The 23,574-nt window shown below is 46.3% G+C and overlaps 1 protein-coding gene across 2 annotated transcripts in view; it reads left to right on the plus strand.

The window, feature by feature from the left end:
• Window positions 1-243: 243 nt before the first annotated feature.
• The window catches only part of fam171a2a (family with sequence similarity 171 member A2a), a 35,075-nt gene continuing 11,744 nt past the window's right edge, over window positions 244-23,574 (plus strand). For both annotated transcript variants that reach the window (XM_076997177.1, XM_076997178.1), the window contains exons 1-3: window positions 244-476; window positions 13,977-14,204; window positions 18,893-18,985. In XM_076997177.1, coding sequence (XP_076853292.1) covers window positions 335-476; window positions 13,977-14,204; window positions 18,893-18,985 — 463 coding nt within the window. In that variant the 5' untranslated portion in view covers window positions 244-334. The remainder of the gene's footprint in view (window positions 477-13,976; window positions 14,205-18,892; window positions 18,986-23,574) is intronic.

Genomic DNA, 23,574 nt, shown 5'->3' on the forward strand with positions numbered 1-23,574 from the left:
ATCAGTGTCTGTAGCAGCCGTGGGACCAGATGACACTTCACTCACACGTACTTAGTGGGTTTTGCAAAGTTAGACGATTTCTGCAGAATGACATATTCAGATGTATGCAGCCAGACCCGTGATGTCCCGTGGGACTGGATCAGTACATAACGGACGTTGTGCGAGTGAATAAGTGCGGAAATGCGGCACATCCACCAGCAGGGGGCGGTGGCGAGCAACACCCCCCCCCCTCCCTCCCGAGACAATAGCAGCGGGAGGAGCGGAGCCGCATACCCGAGGAGGGAGTGGGGCGTCCGGGCACGGTTCGCTCTCTGCCACCCCGACGGGAGCATGGATGGACGGACACCCCAAGACACCGTGTGATGTCCCCGCCACAATGTCCCCGCTGCACACTCTCCGCTTCTTTGTGCTGTATCTGTGTTTGTGCGGCGTGTGCAGAACACGGGCGAGACCCACACCGGAACCGGGAGCGCTCGGTGAGTTGTGGGCTACTTTCGTGGTTCGGCACGTTTCCTGTTTGGACTGTAGCACCGACACTCGTAAACTAGTTACTAATGTGTGATGATGGTCGCGGATCACCGCGGCGGGTCTGCGGCGCCATGTAGCCACATTATGTAACCGCGGCGTCGGGGCTCGGTTCGGTCCAACACGCAAGAACGCGATGATGGACATCAGTGTGTTTGATATGAAAGTTCAGTTTAGAAACAAAGGACTTCAAATAGGAACCGCCTCCCTGTTGACTTCAGTGTGTTTTAAATGAAACATGTCATTAATCTCAGTATCTTACACCGATCATTTACACACGCTCAGCTGAGACGTTTAGTCGAAACGTGGTGTTTGTCTTTAGGGTCCAAACCCAGTCGACATCATGACAGTCCGGTTGGGTTTTCTACCGTCCTGCTGTCTTCTACTGTCGGGCCACTTCTGACTCGCAGAATTATTTGGTGGTACACAAACCTTCACCTCACACTGCTGTTTACGGACGTTTATCTCACGTTATTTGTCTCCTTAAACGGGACAATATTTATTTTAATACATTTTATGCCGTTATGTTTGTCTCTGTCACGACTAGTAGGACAGGACAGTCTCCAAACTCTTGTAAAGACACTTATTCCACTGGGACATTAGAAGAACATTATTGTGAGTTTAAAACTGTCCCCCTGTGTCGATTATTTAAGACCAAATTCTCCATTCTGATCAGATCTTGAAATGGAAACTGAGCTGCAGGTGAAATGACAAGACCGAGTCAGGAGGAAGTTAGACTTTATAAAACTGTGTGCTTTAAGTGTGTATACCTCCTTTCTAAAGTCAGTACATCAGTCCTAGTTGGAAACAGTTTATAATTCACCTTGATGTTGAATGACACCATATCTTAGTCAAGACTGAACCATGCTACTAACTTTTAAACGAATGAAATGAACAAAATAATTATTGAGCGGTTTGTTCATGCAGAAGACTGCAGTTCTTACATTAAGCAGTGCTGAACATGACGGGGTTTGTATGTATAGAGAAGCTGTCAGCTGTCTTGCTGAACAGCTTGTGAATAGGAAATCAAAGCACCAGCTTCCATTATTGTAGATGAGATTTAAGAGAGGCACAGCACTGTTAACAGCTAGTGTGTGTTGTACTACGCTGTCCTGCTGTTTGTGTGACACAGTCTAGATGTGTGTGTGTGTGTGTGTGTGTGTGTGTGTGTGTGTGTGTGTGTGTGTGTGTGTGTGTGTGCTATGTCAGCCCAGGCTTTTGCATATTTAGTCATGAGTACATGCCCACTGCTGCACTTCCAGTCTCATACATATTCATGATTCAGTTGTTGTCACATGGCCTGCTCTTTGAGTGATAATATTATTCATCAGAATGACTCATTAGTTTAGTAGAGCAAGAGCTGTTTTCTGATGAACAGTTTTTTGCTCGTTCAGTTCTGATGTTGGGATCAATATTTCAAAATCTGTTCATTATGTAAAGAGTGGATGCTTTAGTGAGGATCATATTTTAGAGCAGCTGTATTCATGAAATCTGAGAAATCTCCATCAACTTCTCTGAAGGAGGAAGCTGTAGCATCTACTCAAAGATTATACTAAATTATCACATATGTAAAGATGTACATATTTGGCCTGGTGTGCCTGTTCATTCTCTTGATACTGGGGATTTGATTAGTATTGATTTAGTATTGTTTTTAATTGGTCGTTGCCACGCCTCTGAAATGAGCTTTCATTTCATGTTTTATTCAGAAGATGATTATGGTTGTGATTGCTTGAAATCAAGCTGATGTTTATCCATGGGGCTTTTCGTAGATATCATATTCATATCATAGCAATTAGCCATAGTTGTCATTTTATCAAAAGCCACACTACACTGTCTGTTTTAATAGGATCTAATCAGTTACACAATTGCTTAGGCAATGAAATGCAGTTGTTGCTTGTGTATTTTGAGACGTTTTGTAGCTCACACACAACCTTTGAGATGCTCCTTCTCTAGTTGTGTGCTTCTTCACGTCTTGTTTTTCCACTGACACTAACTCGACACGTATCAGCCGTGCGCATAATTGCTATTCGCTACAGTCGTGCCTGTGTGACACGCTCGGTTCAGCTGCGTCACGTGAGGTAAATGTGATGCTCACTGTCTGGTGTCATATGGTATTAGGAACCTCCCAATGTCCTGATTAGACACGCCCTCCTTTATCACATCACGTAGTTAGCTCAGCGTATCCTGAATCGCAAGCTTTCATGTGGGGTAAAGTAACGCCCGGCCTTGTCTCGTCCTGATGCGCCCAGCGGCTTTTTGCAGAGCATGAGATGTTGTTATTCTTGGGGTTTGGTTGCTGAACTGTGATGCACACGATCATCGTACACAGTCTGACACCCAGCTGACCCCCCCCCCCCACCCCCCCCCCACCTCTGGACAAAAGACAAAAGGCTCGGCTGGGGTCCTAACGCCGGCTCGTCGTCCCGCGGTGCTTCTGTGCAGGTGAACTGTGGCCTTGTGACCGCTGAGATCAGGTCTGCCGCGGAGAATCAGCTGTTTCCCAGAGTGCCAAGCGCTCCGAAGCAAAATGCTGTTTTTTTGTCGTCATGTGATGGCGTCATGTGATGGCGTCATGTGATTGGGGACACATAGGCAGGCTCCACCCCTGGGATAGGCCCTGGGAGCTTTCATTGGATGTTTTCAAATCCTTGCTGAAGGGGCATTACGGTGTCTCATGCAGGCAGCGGAGTTGCCATGGTGCTGTCTGCTGAGAATCTGTTCCAGCCTCTCACTTTTGATTCTGCTATTCTCCAGGACATAATGGCTGCATTATGGCGCGCCACTCTGGATGAATGCCTCTGCGTTTGCCTTTGGAGACAGCACTTTTGGGACTTTGCTTTAGAGTCCCACTGAAATGAAATCGGCCGAGTCTAGAGCGACGTCGAACGTAGGTCGGTCTGTAGGAAGAACATTCCTACAAATGTATTAATAATAATTAAGCAGTGTTGTTGAGTAGGAGAAGCTGGTCTAGTGTCTGTTCTTGGGCAGCTCAGCTCCTGGTGCTGGTTACAGGACAGTGTGTGCTGGGTGTGACGGCTGATAGACCCTAATCCAGAGCCGAGCCATCGGATCCAGCCGTCGCTTTGGTCACTAGCCAATTCCAGAACAGTCTCTGTCCCATTAAGGCAGGTTCACTGGTTCCTGATGGCTCTTTTTTTTGTGCAAGCTTTCCTAAACAAACACCCAGTGTTGGCGTTTGTTCCGGGAGCAGCCCCGCTGTAGGAGATGCAGGACGTGGCTCGGCCGGGTTCAGCTTCAGGGAGTGTGCGTTTGGCCACGAGCCCAGGAGCGCTAACCAAAGCCACAGGTGGGGAGGAGGAATCTCCCCGCTGCTAGCCCACGGCATCACGGAGGATGAGAGGGGCCCGCACGCAGCCCGCCCGGGGCAGCCTGACCTCATGATGTCAGAATGTACACTGTCCTCCGATTGAGCGTCTTGGATTGCTCTGGATGCTATGATGACTGGATGCCTGCTGCTGGAGGCGGTGTTTTATGAATGAACTGGCATGAATGAAATACGAGGCAGAGACATGATGAACGTGGTTACACACTTCCTGAATGTAAAAGGGTGCCAGTGCTGTGAATTTCTTTGATTCTAACAGACCATATAGGCTATTTGTCAAAGCAGTCCTACACCGCATGGCTGGATTCCAAAGAACTAGTGTTCTCCTGGGGATGTTGCGTGTTTCTCTGGCTTACATCACCTGCGTGTTCGATTACATCAACACGGGAACCTCAGGGGTAGCACTGTGAGACCTTAGAATCGTAGCTAAATCGGCTGCAGATTCATGATTGATTGATTGATTGATTGATTTATTTATTTATATAGCGCTTTACAACAACCAACTAAGGTGACCAAAGCACTTTACAATAAAATGAAATTACATTAATATACAGTAAAAACATCAGGAATGCATACATCGGAAGTATTGTCAGAATACTTCTCAAAATCAGTCCACTACATGGTATTAAAAGCCTGTTCAAACAGAAAAGTCTTAAGCTTAGATTTAAAAGGTTTCAGATCAGAAATTAACCGAAGATCTAAGGGAAGATTATTCCAAAGTCGGGGTGCAGCTACAGAGAAAGCCCGATCACCCCAACGCTTAGATCTAGTTCTCGGAACGTCTAATAAAAGACGATTCGATGACCTCAAGGATCTCTCGTGTGCGGGAAAACTTAAGAGATCAGTTAAGTACAATGGTGCCAATCCGTTCAATGCTTTAAAAACAAACATCAAGATTTTAAAATTAATTCTATATTGAACAGGAAGCCAGTGCAAATTAAACAAAACAGGTGTAATATGTTCGCGTCTGGAGGTGTTAGTTAAGAGACGAGCAGCTGCGTTCTGGACGAGCTGAAGTTGTCTCAGAGAAGATTGACGAACACCAGTATATAGGCCGTTACAATAGTCAAGTCTGGAGCTAATGAAAGCATGGATTGCCTTCTCTAAATCAGTATGATCTACAAAAGATTTGACTTTGGCCAGCAGACGCAAATGATAAAAACTGGATTTAACTACAGAATTAATTTGTTTATCGAAGTTGAGTTCCTGATCGAATAATACCCCAAGATTTCTGACAGTAGTATTTAGCTTAAAAGGTAAACCACTGAGGTCCATGGCAGTAGCATCACCGAATAAAATACATTCAGTTTTCTGTTGGTTCAGGAACAGAAAATTATGATTTAGCCACTGTTTAACATCAATTACACAATTGATAAAAGATAGCATCGGATTTATCACGTGTGGTTTTAGAGCCAGGTAGATCTGTAAGTCATCTGCGTAACAATGAAAAGAAACATTATGTGCAGATATAACCTCCCCAAGTGGCAACATATATAGGGAAAACAGGAGGGGACCAAGGATAGAACCTTGAGGGACTCCACATGAAAGAGGTGCACACGAAGAAGAGGCGTCATTTATCATAACTGAGAACGTTCTATCGTTCAAGTAAGATGTGAACCACTTCAAAGCAGTGCCACGAATACCGACGACGTGCTCCAAGCGAGATAAAAGAATAGAATGGTCCACCGTATCAAACGCAGCTGTTAGATCCAGCAAAACCAAGATCACAGGACATCTACTGTCTACAGACATAGCGATATCATTGTGGATTTTCAGCAGAGCAGTCTCAGTACTATGCCTTGATTTAAAACCTGATTGGAATTTTTCAAAAATGTCATTTGATTGTAAAAAGGCCTGCACCTGTATATGAACTATTTTCTCTAAGAGTTTTGAAAGATAAGATAAATGAGAAATTGGTCTAAAATTGGATAAAACTGAGGGATCTAAGTGCGGTTTTTTAAGAGAAGGTTTAACAATAGCATGTTTAAAGATACTGGGCATAATCCCTAAACTAAGACAGGAGTTCATAACAGTTACAAGAACAGGACCAACAGTATCAAACACTTCCTTCATTAACTTAAAAGGAAGACAATCAAGAGGACAGTTTGTGGGTCTCATCTGACTAACTAAGTTCTTTAAAGAAGAACAAGACACCAGTTCAAATTGCTCAAATGCGGCTGAGATAGGACCAACTTGGAAATTAAGAATTTCAGACATAACAGTAGAATGTCTCACAGATGCCACCTTGTCAATAAAATGTGAAAGGAAGTTATTGCACGTTAAAACTGATGTCTCAAGCAAAACAGAAGTTGGAGGATTTAGAACAGAGTCAATTGCGTGAAATAGCACCCTGGATGAGTGATTACTAGTTGAAATAAGATTAGACAGGAATTGACACTTTGCTTCCTTAACTGACCTCTGGTACTGCATGAGGTTGTCTCTAAGATTTGCCAATGATACTAATAATTTATCTTTCCTCCATTTTCGTTCGGCTTTACGGCACTGTCTCCTAAATGCACGGGTGGTATCATTTAACCAAGGCTCAGCTTTGTAACTAGCCGGTTTAAATTTAATAGGGGCAACAGAGTCTAAAATTGTGTTACACACTTCATGAAAAGAATCAAGCAAGCTGTCAGGACAGGTTGAGGTACTTAATGTATTTACATGAGAATCAGTAAATGCAGTGGCAAACTGCTCAGCTGCTGAGGGTGGTAAAAAACGACGATAACATCCTGCCATCAGTGGTCTACTTTTAAAAGAAGGAACATCAAAGACAATAAAAATAGGGAAATGATCTGAGATAGCGGTCTCAAATATTTCACAGCTAGAAATGGACAATCCACAAGAAATAACAAGATCCAGGGTATGTCCAAGGTGATGTGTGGGACCATTGACCATCTGAGTCAAATTAAAAGATGCCAAAACACTTAAAAATTCAGATGCAAGATGGTCAGAGGAACAACAGATATGGATATTAAAATCCCCACAGATTAAAAAATAATCATAATTGAGAGTAATGTCTGCCAAAAACTCAGAGAACTGTTGTAAAAAGTCCTTATTATATTTAGGAGGACGATAGACAACGGCACATAGTACTGGGTGAGCAAATTCAGCAACAAACAGCTGCAACTCAAAAGAAGAGTAAGTCATAGGAGGTAATAGTCTACATTTGAATTTCTCTCTATAGATTGTAGCAATACCTCCGCCACGACCTAACAGTCGTGGTGAACTAAAAAAAGAACATCCAGGGGGGAGGAGCTCAGAGAAGGCGCTATTATCACCTGGCTGCGTCCACGTCTCTGTCAGCAAAAGAAAGTCCAAAGAATGGGAGCGAAAAAAGTCGTTTAAAATGAACGTTTTGTTGGCCAAGGATCTGGTGTTCAACACGGCCATACGAATGGAGCCCTGGTCCGTTTCCCGATCTGCACGGCCAAGAGGGCGAAGATTATCATTAATACGGCTCCGTCTGCAGATCTTCACATGTCGACGGCAGGGATACGTTTGGCCAAGGTCGAAGTTCACCGGTTGAAGCCAACGATAACAGTACTTCATAGGCCGACGCACATCATAATAACCAAATGGTCGAGGACTCCTAGGAAAAAAAGAAGCCGAAGAGTCGCCCGCAAACAGTGCCAGATGGGCTCGAAGCTTCACCAGCCGTCCGCTTCTCTTACCCCGTCTTCTACGGCGGCGAACAGCAGGAAGCAAAACAGTGGAAGAGCGCCGCAGGTAAGGAGGGATGGAAAACTGAAAAGGTATCTGGAAATTCAAGTTTCCGTTCACATCGTGTAAAATGTTTAAAAGGGCTTCATGGCCGAGGCTTCGGGATTTCCGTTATCGAATCTTTGCAAAGGCGATCGTGTTTCATGATAAGTGAACTGTGGGTGAATGGCTTCACTACACACTTCTAGTGTGAAACACGCTCACGCCCTCGTGGTGCCTCTAGTGCAGGCCCCGCCTGGTGCTGTTCGTATCCAGGGAGCAGTATGCACAGTAACGCCCTCACGTGTTAATGTCCTGTTGGAGAGAGACGCAGATGATCCGGGAGTCGTGGCCCTCACGCCACACGGAGCTGACTGGGCTCGCCGCTGGACTCCCCTTTCCTCCCAGAGGAAGTGTGAAGTGTTTTATGAGGCACGGACACCTTTCCACTTACCAAAACCACAATCTGAATGTCCTGAATGGATAAAGAACATTTCTGATGTATTTCTTGTGCGAGACTAAAACCGAAAAGAAACCAAACTACATTTTAAAGACCCAACCCTTAAACCTATTTCATTAGGACGTTTTGTAGTATAAGAATATTACAAGAAAAAATTGTGTCCAGCTAATCTACAGAACAGGCTTTTGGTTATTTAATATCGAAGTGATATGAATACCTGGTTGGAACCTGTTGTTGGATTCCCATGGCATACATGGCTTGTAGGAACACCAACTTATCATTTTGTATGTAATTCCTAAATGTTCTATATACTGTACATGTTTGTTCTCTCTCTCTCTCTCTCTCTCTCTCTCTCTCTCTCTCTCTCTCTCTCTCTCTCTCTCTCTCTCTCTCATGTAAACATATTGAAATCTTTAACAGCTTTTTAAAGTTGTTAATAAGAGCTCATGTTGCTACTTGACCAGGGTTCTCTGCTCAACCACTGGAGTGCAAGCTGATGCTTGCTGCCATTTTCTGAAACTTTAGGCTGGACTTTTAGCCCTAGTCTTCAGTGTCTTTTAGCCCTTAGTCTTCAGTGTCTTTTAGCCCTTAGTCTTCAGTGTCTTTTAGCCCTTAGACTTCAGTGTCTTTTAGCCCTTAGACTTCAGTGTCTTTTAGCCCTTAGACTTCAGTGTCTTTTAGCCCTTAGACTTCAGTGTCTTTTAGCCCTTAGTCTTCAGTGTCTTTTAGCCCTAGTCTTCAGTGTCTCCTAGCAAAACTATTTCCTCCTTGATGTGTGTGAAGTCCTGAAAGTTTTTTTTCTTGCATATTAACCTGAATTAAAAGCAGAGAAAGCTATTCTGCAGATAAAGAAATGTTTGGTGTCATCTCTTAGCATAATGTTTTTTTGTCAGATTACTGTTGCTAGATTTTAAATTACTGTATACATCTTGTACATTTGTGACCCTTGCAAGAATTTAAATTTGGTTAATTTTGGTTTTGGCTATCCTGATTTCTTCGCAGTGTTATGCTAGTGGGAAGGTTTCATACGCTGGTGGGAAGATTTCATACGCTGGTGGGAAGGTTTCATACGCTGGTGGGAAGGTTTCATACGCTGGTGGGAAGGTTTCATACGCTGGTGGGAAGATTTCATACGCTGGTGGGAAGGTTTCATACTCTGGTGGGAAGGTTTCATACGCTGGTGGGAAGGTTTCATACGCTGGTGGGAAGGTTTCATACGCTGGTGGGAAGGTTTCATACGCTGGTGGGAAGGTTTCATACGCTGGTGGGAAGGTTTCATACGCTGGTGGGAAGGTTTCATACGCTGGTGGGAAGGTTTCATACGCTGGTGGGAAGGTTTCATACTCTGGTGGGAAGGTTTCATACGCTGGTGGGAAGGTTTCATACGCTGGTGGGAAGGTTTCATACGCTGGTGGGAAGGTTTCATACGCTGGTGGGAAGGTTTCATACTCTGGTGGGAAGGTTTCATACGCTGGTGGGAAGGTTTCATACGCTGGTGGGAAGGTTTCATACGCTGGTGGGAAGGTTTCATACGCTGGTGGGAAGGTTTCATACGCTGGTGGGAAGGTTTCATACGCTGGTGGGAAGGTTTCATACTCTGGTGGGAAGGTTTCATACTCTGGTGGGAAGGTTTCATACGCTGGTGGGAAGGTTTCATACGCTGGTGGGAAGGTTTCATACGCTGGTGGGAAGGTTTCATACGCTGGTGGGAAGGTTTCATACGCTGGTGGGAAGGTTTCATACTCTGGTGGGAAGGTTTCATACGCTGGTGGGAAGGTTTCATACGCTGGTGGGAAGGTTTCATACTCTGGTGGGAAGGTTTCATACGCTGGTGGGAAGGTTTCATACTCTGGTGGGAAGGTTTCATACTCTGGTGGGAAGGTTTCATACGCTGGTGGGAAGGTTTCATACGCTGGTGGGAAGGTTTCATACGCTGGTGGGAAGGTTTCATACGCTGCAGCAAATGCCCAGACAATGGCTGTTTGCTCCTCTAGAAAATCCCTGATTTGCTTGTAAAACATTCTCCCTGGTTCCAGTGAGTGGTGCTGCTGTTTTTTTGCCCACGCTGCAGAAACGGAGCCGTAAACTACTTCACCCCAGTCTGGTCCTCCTGAGTGGGAACCAGGCGGGCGAAAGCTGCTGGGCTGGGGGAGTGTCCTGCTGATGGCTTCCAGCTGGAGTGCAGGGTGGAGGTGATTTGGGGTGATTTATCTGCAGCACGCTCTCTGGGGCGCAGGGCTCTCGCCACAGACCCTCCGGGAGAACGTGGGAGTCTGGAGCACGTGACGTGGATGAACCGCAAGGCGACATGGACGGTGTGTGGACAGAATACTGTCCAGTATCACCATATGGTTGCATACCATATTCGCAACAAGCCTTGAGATGTATTCCTGGAGGAGTTATTTGTACTAAAATAGTTTTTATTAATGTGTAACTCGTTAAAACACCCACACACAAAGCCAGAACCTTTGAGATCGGGCTGGATTGTTTGAGGGTTAATTTACATTTTGCAGCCTTGTGAGATGTCAGTCAAAGCATTTAGTGCCCTGATTACTGGCTATGGGTTTCTGCGTGCAGTTCCTTCCTGTGTGTGTGTGTGTGTGTGTGTGTGTGTGTGTGTGTGTGTGTGTGTGTGTGTGGCAGCAGGGCAAGTTCACACTGGCCTCTTGATGGACTGCCACCCTTGCATGGCTGAATACACATGCCCTGCAGTCTGAAAAAACGAAGCCACACATCTTTCATTATTACTGACACCATGGAGAGCTGTTGGAGATCTGATGGAGATCAACACGGTGGCAGTCAACACGGTCCTTCAGCGGATAACATTTGAAATCCCTGAAACATCTGCATGAACGAATGTCCTGATACTCGAGGGTTACGCTTTCAGAGATCTGACATTGCTAGCGGAGGGGATGTTCGCCACTTCAGATGCTCGGTGGGATTGCTGACGGAAGAGGAAGAGGACGGGAAGACGTCCGTGCCCCTGACTTGGGCCTGTAAATAACCCCCCCCCCCCCCCCCCCCTTCCCCATTTCATTTGATGCGATTTGTTTACGAAAGCGGGGAGATGGAGGCCGGTGGAGGTGGAGGCCGGTGGAGGTGGAGGCCGGTGGAGGTGGAGGCCGGTGGAGATGGAGGCCGGTGGAGGTGGAGGCCGGTGGAGGTGGAGGCCGGTGGAGGTGGAGGCCGGTGGAGGTGGAGGCCGGTGGAGGTGGAGGCCGGTGGAGGTGGCGGCAGTAAGAACTGCTTCTGCTCCGTGGGTGGTGTGTTCAGCTGAGCCACGCATCCTCGCTCAAAACAATGGACTGGAAGTGGAGTCGCGTCCAGGAAATGCTGACTGTGAGCGGCGTTAAAATGAGCATTGTTCAAAAAGCTGACAAATGTCCCACGGACACCCTGGACATCGTCCTACTTCACTGAATAGCGCAATAATAAACACAGCAAGCAGTGTCATCTCTGTCTACTTAAATGTGTTCAAATGTGTGAACAACATATATAGTATATAAGGCATGTAAGGGTTTTTTTTTAGCAATGGAAGGTTTGAAAAATGTCCCTCACATGGTTGAGAACCTGTATCAACATTTTCTTGCATTTAGCAGGTAGCCTACTCTAACTCAGAGTGACTTACAAAAGTGCTTTGTCATCTATTCAGAAAATACATCCTAGCTAGTACAAATAGTTCACGTACCATTTCAACAGAGATATCGTAAGATCCGGACATCAAAGCTAATACCTAGAAAAAAGAACATAAGTATAAAACAACAATAATATACCTGATACCTGGGAAGGAGAAAAAATGAATTGTGCAATTCAAGATGTTTCCTGCAGGACCAGTCGTCATTTAAATACTGCATAAATAAATTAGTATTCAGTCTGCATTTGTAGACTGTGAGAAACTGTGCTGTTTGGACAGTGGAAGTTTGTTCCATCGTCTGGGAGCCAGGACGGAGAAGAGCCTGGCTGTTTGTCTTCCGTGAGAACCTGAATCGTGGAACGCTCGAGGCCCAGCTTGGGCTTTGACCGTTGTTCGTGTGGGGAGGGACCGCTCCATTCTGGTCTTTGTAGGCCTACATTAGGGTTTTGCATCTGGAGAAAGGAACGCAGCAGTAGAGTAACGTGGGTGATCTTCAGATCTTCAGTCTGCTGTGGTGCTGTGGTCTGGATCAGCTGTATGGGAAGGATGCCCTGTAGAAGACCAGTCACGTGTTGCAATATTTAATCCCTGAAATAACGACACTAGTCTGGGCACCTGGGTAGCGTTAAATCCTATGCTGGTTGCGGAGAAATCTGCAGGACTGTGTAGATTTGAGACATGAGTCACAAGCAATAACCGGTCATTCAAAGTTACACAATGTCACAAAATCACTTGATGTGTTACCATGTACACAGACTGTGACAGAGGTTAGATTCACTTGACTGGTATAAGCGTGTCTCCCCAACAACAGACGGTACAGGCACTGAGCCTGGCGTCAGTTAGACTCATTCTTCACAAGCCCATGTCTGTAGGTTTGTATGAGATATGTGCTTTTGCTTCAGTGGTTAAAATAAATATAAAACAGGTAACTGATTTGTAGTAGACGTCCTTTATTGCCAGTAACCTTGGCCAAACTTTTCTGCAGCTACTGAGTTAAAAGTTCAAATAAAATGTTGACAATTAAATATAATTACAAAAATATTTATTGACTACTTTTTACTATGCACAGTGGACATAAGTCTTAAAGATGTCAGACATATTTTAGCAGCGCCTGTGTGTGTGTGTGTGTGTGTGTGTGTGTGTGTGTGTGTGTGTGTGTGTGTGTGTGTGTCCAAGAACTGCAGCGCCCCCCCCCCCATTTTCCCACAACTCGCCTGCTGACACCTTCTCGTATCCATGGCAACATGCATCAATTGACCCATTTAGAATCAAAACAAGAGTCTCTGAAGGCCGCGGGCTCGTACTGGACTAAAGAGGACAGATCGATTCGTACTGGACTAAAGAGGACAGATCGATCAGGCACAGATGGGAGCTGCTTTAGCAGTCTTGGGACTTGATGTATGCACTCTGAGAGGAGCGTTTGAAGCCAAATTTTACCAATGACATTTAACATCCAGGCATTCAAAAACTTTGCAGTTGTTTTCTTTGCTGTTGCAGACACATTGTGGAATTAATCTTGTCCACACTTCAAATAAGCAGCCGTCGCAGAAATCTGCTGCAGAAGTGGGATGCTGTAGGTAACTGGTAGAACTCGGCTGCCCCTCCCCCTAACTCTGCCCCTCCCCCTAACTCTGCCCCTCCCCCCCAACTCTGCCCCTCCCCCCAACTCCATAAACAACAGATTCTGAATTGGCCGGGTCAGCGTGGTGCAGTCTAAACAGCCATGCCTCTCTCTGCTATCTGCTCTATGTGGGCCAGTGTGTGTTTAGCATAACTGTCAGGAAAAGTGCCAGTGACATGCTGCAGAGGTTGACCCAGTCCTTGTTGCTACAATCATATCCCTTGTTTTTGTCTTGTGGACCCATATGAATTTCCTCATGTTGTAGGTCAGGGGTATATTGTGAGTCAGGGGTATATTGTGAGTCAGGGGTATATTGTGAGTCAGGGGTATATTGTGCCTCAGGGGTATATTGTGAGTCAGGGGTATACCAGAAAGTGATGTTGGTCTTGCTTCTTGATTGCAAAGTCAGACAGAGATGTACTCGATCATCACAGGTCACTAGTATTGAAGTCTGGAAATCTCAAATCCAGTCCTGGATTTCATAATACCGTGTAGTTAATTAAATGATTAATTCAACTGATTGGCCACTTTGTCTACGTGACTGTAAAGGGACGATGGTACGACCTGGACCTTGAGGACTGTGATTTAAACACCTCTGCTCTAGGCCAACATGTAATACTTATGCTATGCTATGCTGTGTTATATCTTCTCTCTGTTTTTTCTTAGTGCGTTTTTCTGTCTGTTTTTCCAGAGGTGCTGATAAAAGTCCAGGTTTTTGACAACAGTGACCTTTCACCTCTAAAAGAAGCTGCAGTCCAGGTCTATGGCAACCAGTCTACCTTGGTGTCTGGTCTGGCAGGAGAGGACGGTGTTGTTACGGTGACCTTCCTGTATCGCCCGGGCTCCTGGGTCATCGTCGCAGCATCAAAACATGGATTTGTTACCAACTCCGCCCCCTGGCATGCCAACCGCATCCCTTGTAAGTAGTGGTTCTTATTCCCTGGTGTTTCCATAACTTCGAAAATGCGTTTACGTTGGTTCTCGTTTAACTACCTTTCCTGAGCTGACCCCTCCTTTGTCCTTTTTCATTTCTTGACAACCCGGTAAACTTTCTCATTGTGCCATGTCTTCACACTTTTCTACGAGAGTAAATACGCAGACCGAGTTGTGCAAGGTTTGAGGTTTACGAAGTGAAAGCGAAATGGCGTGAGGCATGAAGACATCCAGAGTGGTCGTTAAAAACGTTAGCAGGGCCGGGACTCCTCGCCTGGCTGGCCTCTTCCCGTATATATCTTTCCTTCACTGACTCATTTCAGATACCTCCGAGATTGTGCCCACTCCGCCTCCGTACCCTGGGCCTCTGAAGCAGCTCAAATCAAGCGCAGCGTGAGGCTGTCAGCACCAACAGCTGGAGACCACTTAGTTGTGCTGACTCTAGTTTTAGAACAGGCGGCCCACCCTGACAACTTTATGTCGGCCAGGGTGCTGGGCACAAGCTTCTCCAGCATGACTTCACTCCCCTTTTGGGGGTGTTACACACATACCAAACTAATCCCCACGCCAGCCTCCCCAGATTAGCGGAGAGAGCCCTCACGCGGCCATGCTCACCATATGCTGTTATGCCAAACTCAGGGATTTCACCCTGGTCACTGAGGCTTGACCTGTAATACATTTGTAAGTGATTCATTTGTGTTCTACCAGTGTTGTGATCGTCTCTTGATGTCTAGGAGTAGACTATGTATACATACATACACTGAGTGTGTGTGGTGTGTGTGTGTGTGTGTGTGTGTGTGTGTGTGTGTGTGTGTGTGTGTGTGTGTGTGTGTGTGTGTGTGTATGTACGTTGCGGTACATTAAATATCAATTTCTGAAACTTGTTCTGTAAGCAGTAACTCTGGAGTCGGTGTCCAGACGTCCCTCCAGTGTTCCCTACTCTCCATTTAAAATGGTGGTGGTTACGCCCACAGCATCATTCATGAAGCTGTTGTGTGTTCTGTACTCGTGCCGTCATGCTGTCAGCCTCTGTCTGTAGTTTGTCTTAGCAGGGCAGCAGCTGCTTTGTTGGGGTGTCGTTTGATTTGCATGTGTATGCCTGGGCGCTGGGCCTCACACTGAGCGCTGTCAGTTAAGTTAGGAGCCTTAACGCAGCTGTAGGCAATACAGCGCACGTCTTCCTCCAGAGGAAGAGTTCGCCATTTCTCTTTTGCAGTGGGCGTTTGCTCTGTTGCTTGTTTATAGGCGTTCCAGTGCTAGCTACATCTACGATGTGGATTCTGCTGATTGGCCACTTTTTACGATTGATCTGTGTTCCACGCATCGGAGATCTCGTAGCGTGACGGGGGTGAGGGGTGGGGGGGGGGGGGGGGGGGGGGTTTGGTGACTGTGCCGGTGGGAACGAGAACCGCCACTGCTCTCGGTGTCAGCAGCGTGGCAGGAAGATCGTGAAGACGTGCAAGAGCAGCCGGGGACGTGCAACCCGTCACCCCGCCATTTTGGTGGGGGGGGGGGGGGGGGTTTCATGGAGCCTTGGCTGTTCTTCCCCAGCCCTGAAACCTTTAGCGAGTCATCCTGAGAGGGAGGAGGAGTGAGAGTGAGGTGGAGTGAGTGTGAGGTGGCGTGAGTGTGAGGAGGAGTGAGTGTGAGGAGGAGTGAGTGTGAGGTGGAGTGAGTGTGAGGTGGAGTGAGTGTGAGGTGGAGTGAGTGTGAGGTGGCGTGAGTGTGAGGTGGAGTGAGAGTGAGGTGGAGTGAGAGTGAGGTGGTGTGAGTGTGAGGTGGAGTGAGTGTGAGGTGGCGTGAGTGTGAGGTGGAGTGAGTGTGAGGTGGCGTGAGTGTGAGGTGGAGTGAGTGTGAGGTGGCGTGAGTGTGAGGTGGCGTGAGTGTGAGGTGGAGTGAGTGTGAGGTGGAGTGAGAGTGAGGTGGAGTGAGAGTGAGGTGGCGTGAGTGTGAGGTGGCGTGAGTGTGAGGTGGCGTGAGTGTGAGGTGAAGTGAGAGTGAGGTGGAGTGAGTGTGAGGTGGAGTGAGTGTGAGGTGGAGTGAGTGTGAGGTGGAGTGAGTGTGAGGTGGCGTGAGTGTGAGGTGGCGTGAGTGTGAGGTGGCGTGAGTGTGAGGTGGAGTGAGAGTGAGGTGGAGTGAGTGTGAGGTGGAGTGAGTGTGAGGTGGCGTGAGTGTGAGGTGGCGTGAGTGTGAGGTGGCGTGAGTGTGAGGTGGCGTGAGTGTGAGGTGGCGTGAGACCGTGAGATGTCAATACAATGGCAACTCTTTCTTTCAACTTTGTGAAGGAGACTCTGTTTAATTCACTTAATTTTTATTTGCTTTAATTTTTCTTTACTTCCTCTTTGGAGTCTGTAAAAGAATCTCCAGAGTGGTTTTCCCCACCATGTCTGTTTTCTTTCCTCCTTTTCACCTACAGATATCTCTGCCACCCTTCTGTCCTGTGTGCCAATTTCCTCTGAACATCCTCACAACTCCCCCCAGATCTCTATTCTCTCTCCTTATTTTTGCTGTTGCAGGATGAACTCTCCCTGTGTCTGCCTAGCCTCTGTGTTGTTGTATTCTCTGAGGAAAAACATGTTGTGTTCAAATTGATATCTTTTTTTTTCTTTCATGTACCTACTGAGTGCAATATTAAAGATCCTCCCACCTGTTATGAGCATCTGCCTGCCTGTATGTGCACGTGTGTGTGTGTGTGTGTGAGTGTGTGTGTGTGTGTGTGCACGTGCACACGCGTGCCTGTCTGCCTGCCTGTGTGTGTGTGCACGTGCACACGCGTGCCTGCCTGCCTGCCTGTATGTGCACGTGTGTGTGTGTGTGTGTGTGCGCACGTGCACACGAGTGCCTGCCTGCCTGTCTGTGTGTGTGTGTGTGTGTGTGTGTGTGTGTGTGTGTGTGTGTGTGTGTGTGTGTGTGTGTGTGTGTACGTGTGCCTATGTGTTTCCATGTGTATTTGAATATTTCAATATCTCACGTTCAACTTTTCAGAAGCGTGAGAACTTTAATGTGGACACTGATTAAATCTGATGATTGCACTACAGATCTTAGAAAACACCCTAAATCTATTGCCTCCCTTTGGTTCACATGAACTAACACAGGGTTCTCTGACTGTGACGGGCGGTGTGAGCAACTGAAAAGGAAGCGATCACGCCAAGTCTCAGGAAAAAAGGATGGTTTAATAGAAAGTGTGCAAACCAAAACCCGTGCAAAAGATCCAAATTAAGGATATAATGACCATCGGTCAACTGGTACAAAGACAAGACATATATAGGCAAACAAACGACCCTCAGGTGAGACGGATCACGGGCTCCGCCCACCTGAGGGACGCACATGACGTCACAAAACAACAACAACAACAGCCGCTGTGGACGGAAGTGACTGGTAGGGGGCCGCCTCACCGTGACACTGACCAGCATGAACATAGTCATTGTAAAGACCATGTGTTTAAGACCTTATGTTTAAGTTCACGTCTAGTGATATATGCGATCGCATTTTAATCAGTCACTTGCTCCTTTCGATCAAGACAAAACAAATAATTGGTGATTGGTTATTCCATATTGACCTACACAACTATAGGTGCAGCATACGGCCAGTCTGAGTGGGGCTGCCTGCTAGGTGTGACCACTATCAACAAGGTGTTGATGTTTACTGCTCCCAGCATGCCCTGGGCTCCTGGAGTTGTCAGTGCTCTTGTAATGGCCTATAGAGCCAGAGGAATCGACAGGGTTCAACTGGCAGCCAGTTTCACCACTCAACAGGCACTAGATTATATAGTCTGTGAGTATGTGTGAGCGTGCCAGTCAGTCAGTGAACTAGAAGAGTCATTTCCTTGCTGCCCAGAACAGAGTCCACAGGGACACGTGCAAATGTTTTTCAGACATGCCCTACGCTGGATAAAACTAGCTTCCGTCTTATGTGTGTATAGCAGGGGGTACTCAACTGGCGGACCGCGGTCCGGATCCGGACCCGAACGCAGTCCTGTCCGGACCCAATCTCATTCCTGATAAACTGGATACGGACCTAAAAAAAAACGGAGCATTTATTTCAGGGCTATTGAAAAAACACTTCGTCACGAGTGTTATGTTTGCCACCCCCGCTCAACAACTTACGTTCGCCACCCCCGCCGCACCGGACCTCAGGTCACAGGTATCTGCCAAAATTGGACCGTGGACAAATTTAGTTGAGTACGCCTGGTGTATAGAATGTTCACAGAATTTTTTTTCATAAAAAATTATTAAAATATCAAATAAAGGTTTTTTTTGTGTGTGTATGTTAAAAGCTCAGTGTCCAGTGTAATATCAGCTCTTGTGAGCTCCGTGACTCCTCGTGATTCTCACATGTGCTGTATGTGTGGAGGCAGCACAATTAAATGTAAAGCTTAAAAAAACATTATGGTTATTAAATGAATACATTTTGGAGTGAAGGTGTGGTGAAATGCTCTGGGTGAAGATGCATCAAATTGTTGAGACACACAGCTGTCATTACAATATGCTCCTACTGCCATTTTTAATATGCTACTGCCCTCTTGTAGTTAACTGTATGTTTTTATATGTTCGTTGTATTTCAAACTGTATGAAATGTAGTGATTGTCGTGACTTCTGCAGATTGGTCTGATAGGACTGAGGTTGTGGTTTGTGATAAATGTGACTAATGTCGTGATCCTGCTCTCTCTGCCAGTGTACGCATCGGTGAGTCTGTATCTGCTCCCCCAGAGACCAGCCACTCTGCTCCTGTACGACGATGTGGTGCAGCTCCTGCTGGGCTCTCCGGGTGAGTGTTCCTCCCAAAACCCCCACCCCACTACTCCTCCTCTCCTCCACTCCTCCTCTCATCACAGCATCGCTCACTCGCTCCTCGTGGCTCCCTGGATGACTCACGCTGGACTCGGCAGCTTCTGGCGTTGGGTGTTCACGTTCCTGCAACCTCGTGGGGGGGGGGGGGGGGGGGGGGTGCTGACGTGGTCTCCTCGGGCAGTAAACGCCTGGCCTGCCCCCCCCCTTCTCCATAAGTGCTGATGACTGGGTGCAGCGAGGCTTAAGATGAGCAGTTCTGGGGGTTGGGATGATGTGGGTGATAACACTTTGCCTGCAGGGCATTTCCTGCTTCTTGGCACCTTTTAACACGAATGAATGTCCTGCGGAATTTACACCTGCGGTCAAACAGCCTGTAAACACTATTTCCTTGAGCGGTTTTTAAAATGATATATAAATATAGGCCCTGCCTCTGGTGTTTCATATTAGTCAAACCTCCTGACAGGCTTTCATCGTCTTGGCCCTCCCAGTTAGCCTGCAGGAATTAAGGTTGAACAGCTGAACGGCCTTTGTGTCATAATGGAGCTCGGTCTGCCTCAGAGGCATCGAGATATTAGCCCAAAGGCGAGCTAGTACAGAGTAAACTCTTCTAGTACGTCCTGCTTAAACTGAATGGTAAATACCAGCCTATATTTGGCCTGAATGCTTATTGAAAATGGTTTTGATGAGTCTGTGTGCTAATAATGTGAATTATTTAGATCTGAGGGGCTTTGTGTTGGAGCAAGCACAATCATCGGGTTCAGGTTATCGTTTGCTCATCTTCAGTACTCCAGTGAATAAGTTGGCAAAGAAAATGAAATCAGTTAACACTGGTGGAACAGACAAAAACAAACAAACAAACAGCATGATGTAATCTCTCTGCGGAGAACAATCCAAACCATTTATCTCCTATGCATCCCCCATTCCACCCGTAGTCTCTCCACCTGCATCCTGACGCAGATCTTTTTGTCTGATCTTCATCAGCTTAACGAGCCTGCACGAGTGATGAAAACCTGCAGGAGCTCCAGGGCTGAGGAGGTCATTCGGGAGCTTTGCAGGGATGCTTGTTGGAGCTCTGAGAGCTTCACAAAGCTGCTTATGTGGCTCTTCCCAGAGCAGATAGTGGAGCTCTGGTCCATCCCAGAGCATGTAGTGGAGCTCTGGTCCATCCCAGAGCAGATAGTGGAGCTCTGGTCCATCCCAATAAAATTATAAATTGAACTGTGTGAAAGAGGCTATCGTTAAAAGATAAAATATATGACAAGCTGTGTCTGAATGCGTATGCTAGCAAAGAGCTTTCGTATGCAGGCGGAATGAGTTTGGACTAGATGGAGAGAGATTAGTTCCTGTTTGAACGTGTGGTATTTTCTCGCATTGAAAACCATTTCCATGGCAACTTTGGCAGCAGTAGCAAGACCCGTGTGAGACGGGGGGCCCGTCCGAGGGCTCTGGACCTGCAGCGTGGCCCTACCCAGGGATGGAGGGAGTCCTTCAGCACTGGAAATGTCTGGAGCTTCTGCACTTTTTATTTATATTGTTTGTTTGTAGCCGTCTTATTTATGAGCGGCGCGCCTGTTTATCTGTGTTCCGCTAATGGGGGCACGCCTAGCGTTCCCACGGTAACATTGCGTGTTGAATTCTTCCCTCCCATGCTGGCCCAGTTCCAGCGTGTGTCTCAGTGTGTTGGTGGGTCCACATGAGGCTTTGCCAGCAGATTTGGAGTGCCGGTCAAAAATGCGGTTAATGGTTGAAAAGGAGGAGGAAGACGGAGGTGTATAAGCAGCGTAGCTGACCTTCAGACTGCGTGGGTCATGACTGCTGCGTGGGTCATGACTGCTGCGTGGGTCATGACTGCTGCGTGGGTCATGACTGCTGCGTGGGTCATGACTGCTGCGTGGGTCATGACTGCTGCGTGGGTCATGACTCCTGCGTGGGTCATGACTCCTGCGTGGGTCATGACTGCCCATCTGAAAATCTGAACTAATACGAATATGGGAGTTCTACTGCTTATGCGGTGACTACCGAATTTTTTGAATATGAATGAATTGGGGGTACCAGGATGAGGTTTAGGGTCTTTACTTTGACTGCCCATTTCACTCATTTAAATAATATATACTGTGTGTTAATAAAGGACTTAATCTGGGAATATACATCTAGTATTTGCTAGAAGCAAATCTAGTATCACCCATTTTTATAGCCTTGCAGGCTGTAGGTATTGTCGCTACACTGGGTAGCTGTGCCCCTGCTCTGGGCTCTGTGTCCAAGGCCAAGTTCCTGGCGCCGGTCCATGTTCCGGTCCAGACCCATGGGAACCGAAAAGAACAGACCATGCCTCCGCACAGTGTGTGTGACATCATGCCAGAGTTTCTGATTGGCACACGGGCATTAGGAAGCTTTGATCGCACTCAGTAACTGGGAGGAAGGGTGAGATAAGATAAGAGATGAATCCCACAGGACCAATAGCTCGAAAGTGGTTTTTAAAATCAAAGCAAAGAGCAGAAAACGTGAGTGTGTGTCCAGCGTTCAGGTCCCCAGAGAGATGCTAGGTTGGGCAGCTGCCACGCTCTGACCCCTACACAGTGCAAATAGATAAGGAGCTATAATTGAAGTTATAATTCATTTTTGCATCTATGGCTAAATGTCTGCCCCAAATCACCTCGCTGGCTTCCTAATTCGCAAGGTTTTGGCTCTGTGCCCAAAGCAGCTCGTACAAAGAGGGCAACTTGGCAGAGGGGAGCAGGAAACGGCACAATAGACTTCACTTCATGTCTGGAATGAGGTCAGAAGTGTTGGGAAGAAAAATAGCACATGCTGCCACGTAATGAGAAGCAACATTATGAGACAAAATTTTCAGTGAAGTATTTCATTAAGGTCAGCAGAATTTAAAAAAAATACTGTTTAGCAAGCTTGCTGTCCCAAAACTATCTTAAAGAAACAGGCAGTGAGAGAGGATATACAACATGTAAAGGGGTTCGGCCTGTATACACTGAAATCAGAGAGGCCGGACATCTCTGGCGAAGCACAGAGTTTCCTTTTGAATTTGTGTGAATTGAATTTTTGTGCTTGCATGGCTAATTGCTATGCAACCACTGGTTTTAAATACCACCTCTGCACTTTTGCTTTATTTAATGGGGCAAAACCTTCATACATTAAGTTGTAGTTCTGAGAACAGATGGGATCCACTCACCTTTGACCTGAAATCGTCTTCTCCTACAAGACTCAACACCCCCCGCAGCACGGGGGAGCACCCCACATGGATCACCTCTGACTGCATGTCTTGAAGGTCACCAGTCACAGCTGACCTTGACTAACAGTCTGTACCGTTACAGACGGTTATGTTATGTTACGGTCTGTTATGGAGGCTCTATAAATGCTAATAATATCTTTGTAATGGAAATGATGATGAATTGATTGGATGAATTGAGTAGAGTGCTCTTCTGTGATTAATGCGAGTGGTGTTTTGTTGCAAGTCCCAAGAGTGTTGTATTCTCTATAGACCAGCCTTCATTATATATTTAACATTTGGGAGATGGATGTTCCACTGTCAGAAAGCATTCCCTCTTACTCATAAATTCTTTTATTTATAGGTTTATTGTTTTTTGGTTGTAATATTGATTGTCCAAACCAAACCATCAACATTACATCAAATGTCTCTTCCTAAATGCAAAGACAGAACTCTGGTTACTTTCTGTCAAACTTTGACAAAACGCTTTTTTGTATACAGACACAAGATTCCAGATTTGAGTTTCAAGTACAGTTCAGTGTATTTCCAAGTCTAATGAAGTTTGATGTCCAGTGATGCCAGGGCCTTTTCACCTTGGCACAGCTCCTGATCTCGCACACAGACCAGCTCTGTTCGGCAGAAAAGGAAGAGGCCCAAGGCCCCGGGCCCCGAGGAGCCCCTTAAGGCCCAGCCAGCTTCCTGTTTTCTGCATCAGCAATGCTGAGCACCGCCGTCCTCTTGGCCGGCTCCAGACAGCGGATGGCAGGAAAGACGCAGGGTTTCCATTTGCGACAGAAAGGTGATGGATCTGCTGCTGACGTGGTGCTGCCAGATGGTCCAGAATACCTTAAGAGTTCTGGGTGGGTCCATGCTTCTGTGGCATAGAGGCACCCAGGGGCTAGACAGGCTGGGCTGATTTAATATAATGGCATATTGGTGTATATAACTAAATATAACAATAAAATAGCAATAATGACAGAAACAGGAATAGCTTTACAGTTAGCTATCACTAACTAAAGCAACAGTTACATTAATACTTTATTAATATTAATAATGGCATCAAAACAAGGAAAACAATACTAGCATCTATAATGATAATACCAGTAGTACAGAAACAACATTTATATAAATATTTAATAATAATAGTAACAGTAGCACCATTAAAAATAATACCAGTAATAATAATTATAAAAATCATGACAACATGATTAAAACAACAAAAATTATTAGAGTACTAGTAGTAATGATGCACTGTGTGTATGATTGTGTAGTAATATACTATATTTCCCCATATGGTCTGTCCCTGAGTAGCTGTCTCTGTGCCATCTCTGATAGACCGACCCAGC

Source organism: Brachyhypopomus gauderio, chromosome 2 (assembly GCF_052324685.1).
Source record: "Brachyhypopomus gauderio isolate BG-103 chromosome 2, BGAUD_0.2, whole genome shotgun sequence".
NCBI classification, from domain to species: Eukaryota; Metazoa; Chordata; class Actinopteri; order Gymnotiformes; family Hypopomidae; genus Brachyhypopomus; species Brachyhypopomus gauderio.